We start from the raw sequence: 2,380 nt of genomic DNA, 5'->3' as shown, positions 1-2,380 counted from the left end.
CTCAGGGGGGCCTCTCAGTGTCCCGGACCTTACTGTGGTCTGTGTCCCCTGGAGTTCAGGAGGCTCATAACATAACAGCATGTGTGCAAAACCCAGAGTACTGTGCCTGGGAAACACATGTCTGTCAGTGGGCACTGCAGTTACACCTCTGAGGACCCCATGTGCCCAGACAACCCCCAACCAGCGGGCAGCACTGTGTCCCCGTGTGCCCTGTGGGGCTGGAAGGCTGATTTCAGGTCTACAAAGAGGAGTTCCTGGGGGTGTCATCAGTTAAAGGTTAAGTTGGTCATAATTTGCTGCTTTGACTTTTTTCCCCTTTCCATCAGGGCCGGGGAGCGGGATCACCATGAGTTGGAGCTTCCTGACTCGCCTGCTGGAAGAGATCCACAACCACTCCACCTTTGTCGGGAAGATCTGGCTCACCGTCCTCATCGTCTTCCGCATTGTGCTCACAGCCGTGGGAGGCGAGTCCATCTACTACGACGAGCAGAGCAAGTTCGTGTGCAACACAGAGCAGCCAGGCTGCGAGAACGTGTGCTATGACGCCTTCGCACCCCTCTCCCACGTGCGCTTCTGGGTCTTCCAGATCATTCTGGTGGCCACACCCTCAGTGATGTACCTGGGCTATGCCATTCACAAGATCGCCAAAATGGAGCATGGGGAAGCTGACAAGAAGGCCGCGCGGAGCAAGCCCTACGCCATGCGCTGGAAGCAGCACCGGGCTCTGGAGGAGACTGAAGAGGACCACGAGGAGGATCCCATGATGTATCCAGAAATGGAATTGGAGAGCGAGAAGGAAAACAAGGAACAGACCCAGCCCAAGCCCAAGCATGACGGCCGCCGCCGCATCCGGGAGGACGGGCTCATGAAGATCTACGTGCTCCAGCTGCTGGCGAGGACCGTGTTCGAGGTGGGCTTCCTGATCGGGCAGTACTTCCTGTACGGCTTCCAGGTACACCCATCTTACGTGTGCAGCCGACTTCCCTGCCCGCACAAGATAGACTGCTTCATTTCCAGGCCCACGGAGAAGACCATCTTCCTGCTGATAATGTATGGGGTCACAGGCCTCTGCCTGCTGCTCAACATCTGGGAGATGCTTCACTTAGGGTTTGGAACCATTCGAGACTCACTGAACAGTAAGAGGAGGGAACTTGAAGATCCGGGTGCTTACAATTATCCTTTCACTTGGAATACACCGTCTGCTCCTCCTGGCTATAACATCGCTGTCAAGCCAGATCAGATCCAGTACACCGAGCTGTCCAATGCGAAGATTGCCTACAAGCAAAACAAAGCCAACACTGCCCAGGAGCAGCAGTATGGCAGCCATGAGGAGCACCTCCCAGCCGGCCTAGAGACGCTGCAGAGGGAGATCAGAATGGCCCAGGAGCGCCTGGACCTGGCCATCCAGGCCTACAGTCACCAGAACAACCCCCAGGGTGCCCGCGAGAAAAGGGCCAAAGTGGGGTCCAAAGCTGGCTCCAACAAAAGCAGTGCTAGTAGCAAATCCGGGGATGGAAAGACCTCCGTATGGATTTGATCTCAGCTGTCCTAAAGCATGAGCTCTTCATGGTTCACGGGAAGCAGCGGCTCACTGACGTCGGCTTCCGCCGAGTAACCCTTGGCCTCTGCTGCTCTTCAGGGATGCCACTGCTCACGGTCCAAGCTCAGGGGACTGAAGGCATGGCTGGGGCAGCGGGGAGCGAGACGGGAGACGGCGTGCTCCTCGGCACATGTTCTCAGCGTCTGTGTCTTCCAGATCTGGAGAAAAAAAAAAAACAATATATTTAAATCAACCTCGTTGAACAGTTTTTGTATGTACGATATTATGGTCTTTTTTTTTTTTTTTTTAGTATGAGAACTTTTTTGTATTTGTACATTGAACTGCTGTAGTTACACTTTTATATTAAAGGGGGAAAATCCTTGTAAGTTATGACTGTTCAGCTAATGTTATTTGTTCAGATTCCACCCTGGGTTTACAGTTTTAAGTCAATACTACACTTAACACAAGTGCCTCTCCTGTTGCAGGGAAGGTTTCAGAGGTGGGAGACTGAGGAGGAAGGATCAGCTTTCAGTCTAAGAAGGAAGTTACGTCATGCCTGTTTTATATGAGAGATCTTTGGGACTTGTTCGTGTGGCCTGCATTGCAACCAGTCTCTGGAAACATGTGACTCCCTGCAGGATTCTTGACCTACAGAGAGCATTGGCTGCGTGTACTGCAATGGTGTGTGAGTGTCCATCCGTCCTGCACTGGCGTGGCCCTGTATGTGTGCAAATCCCACACAGGCGTGGTCCGGGCTGTCTGTGTGTGTTTCCATTCCTCCCTCCATCCGTCCTGCACAGGTGTGGCCCAGTCCAGGGCCTCCCAGAGGAGCCAGTTGGT

At 53.5% G+C, this 2,380-nt stretch overlaps 1 protein-coding gene across 1 annotated transcript; it reads left to right on the top strand.

Moving 5' to 3' along the window:
- Positions 1 to 346: 346 nt before the first annotated feature.
- GJC1 (gap junction protein gamma 1) lies at positions 347 to 1,663 on the top strand. The gene has a single exon (XM_040989190.1). The coding sequence runs from the start codon at positions 347 to 349 to the stop codon at positions 1,535 to 1,537; it is 1,191 nt and encodes a 396-aa protein (XP_040845124.1). The 3' UTR covers positions 1,538 to 1,663.
- The last annotated feature ends 717 nt before the right edge of the window (positions 1,664 to 2,380 follow it).

This window comes from Ochotona curzoniae, unplaced genomic scaffold (assembly GCF_017591425.1).
Source record: "Ochotona curzoniae isolate NIBS_2020 unplaced genomic scaffold, NIBS_Ocur_1.0 contig_520, whole genome shotgun sequence".
NCBI classification, from domain to species: domain Eukaryota; kingdom Metazoa; phylum Chordata; class Mammalia; order Lagomorpha; family Ochotonidae; genus Ochotona; species Ochotona curzoniae.
The sequence above is the reverse complement of the archived record's forward strand: the minus strand, read 5'-3'. Positions and strand labels throughout refer to the sequence as shown.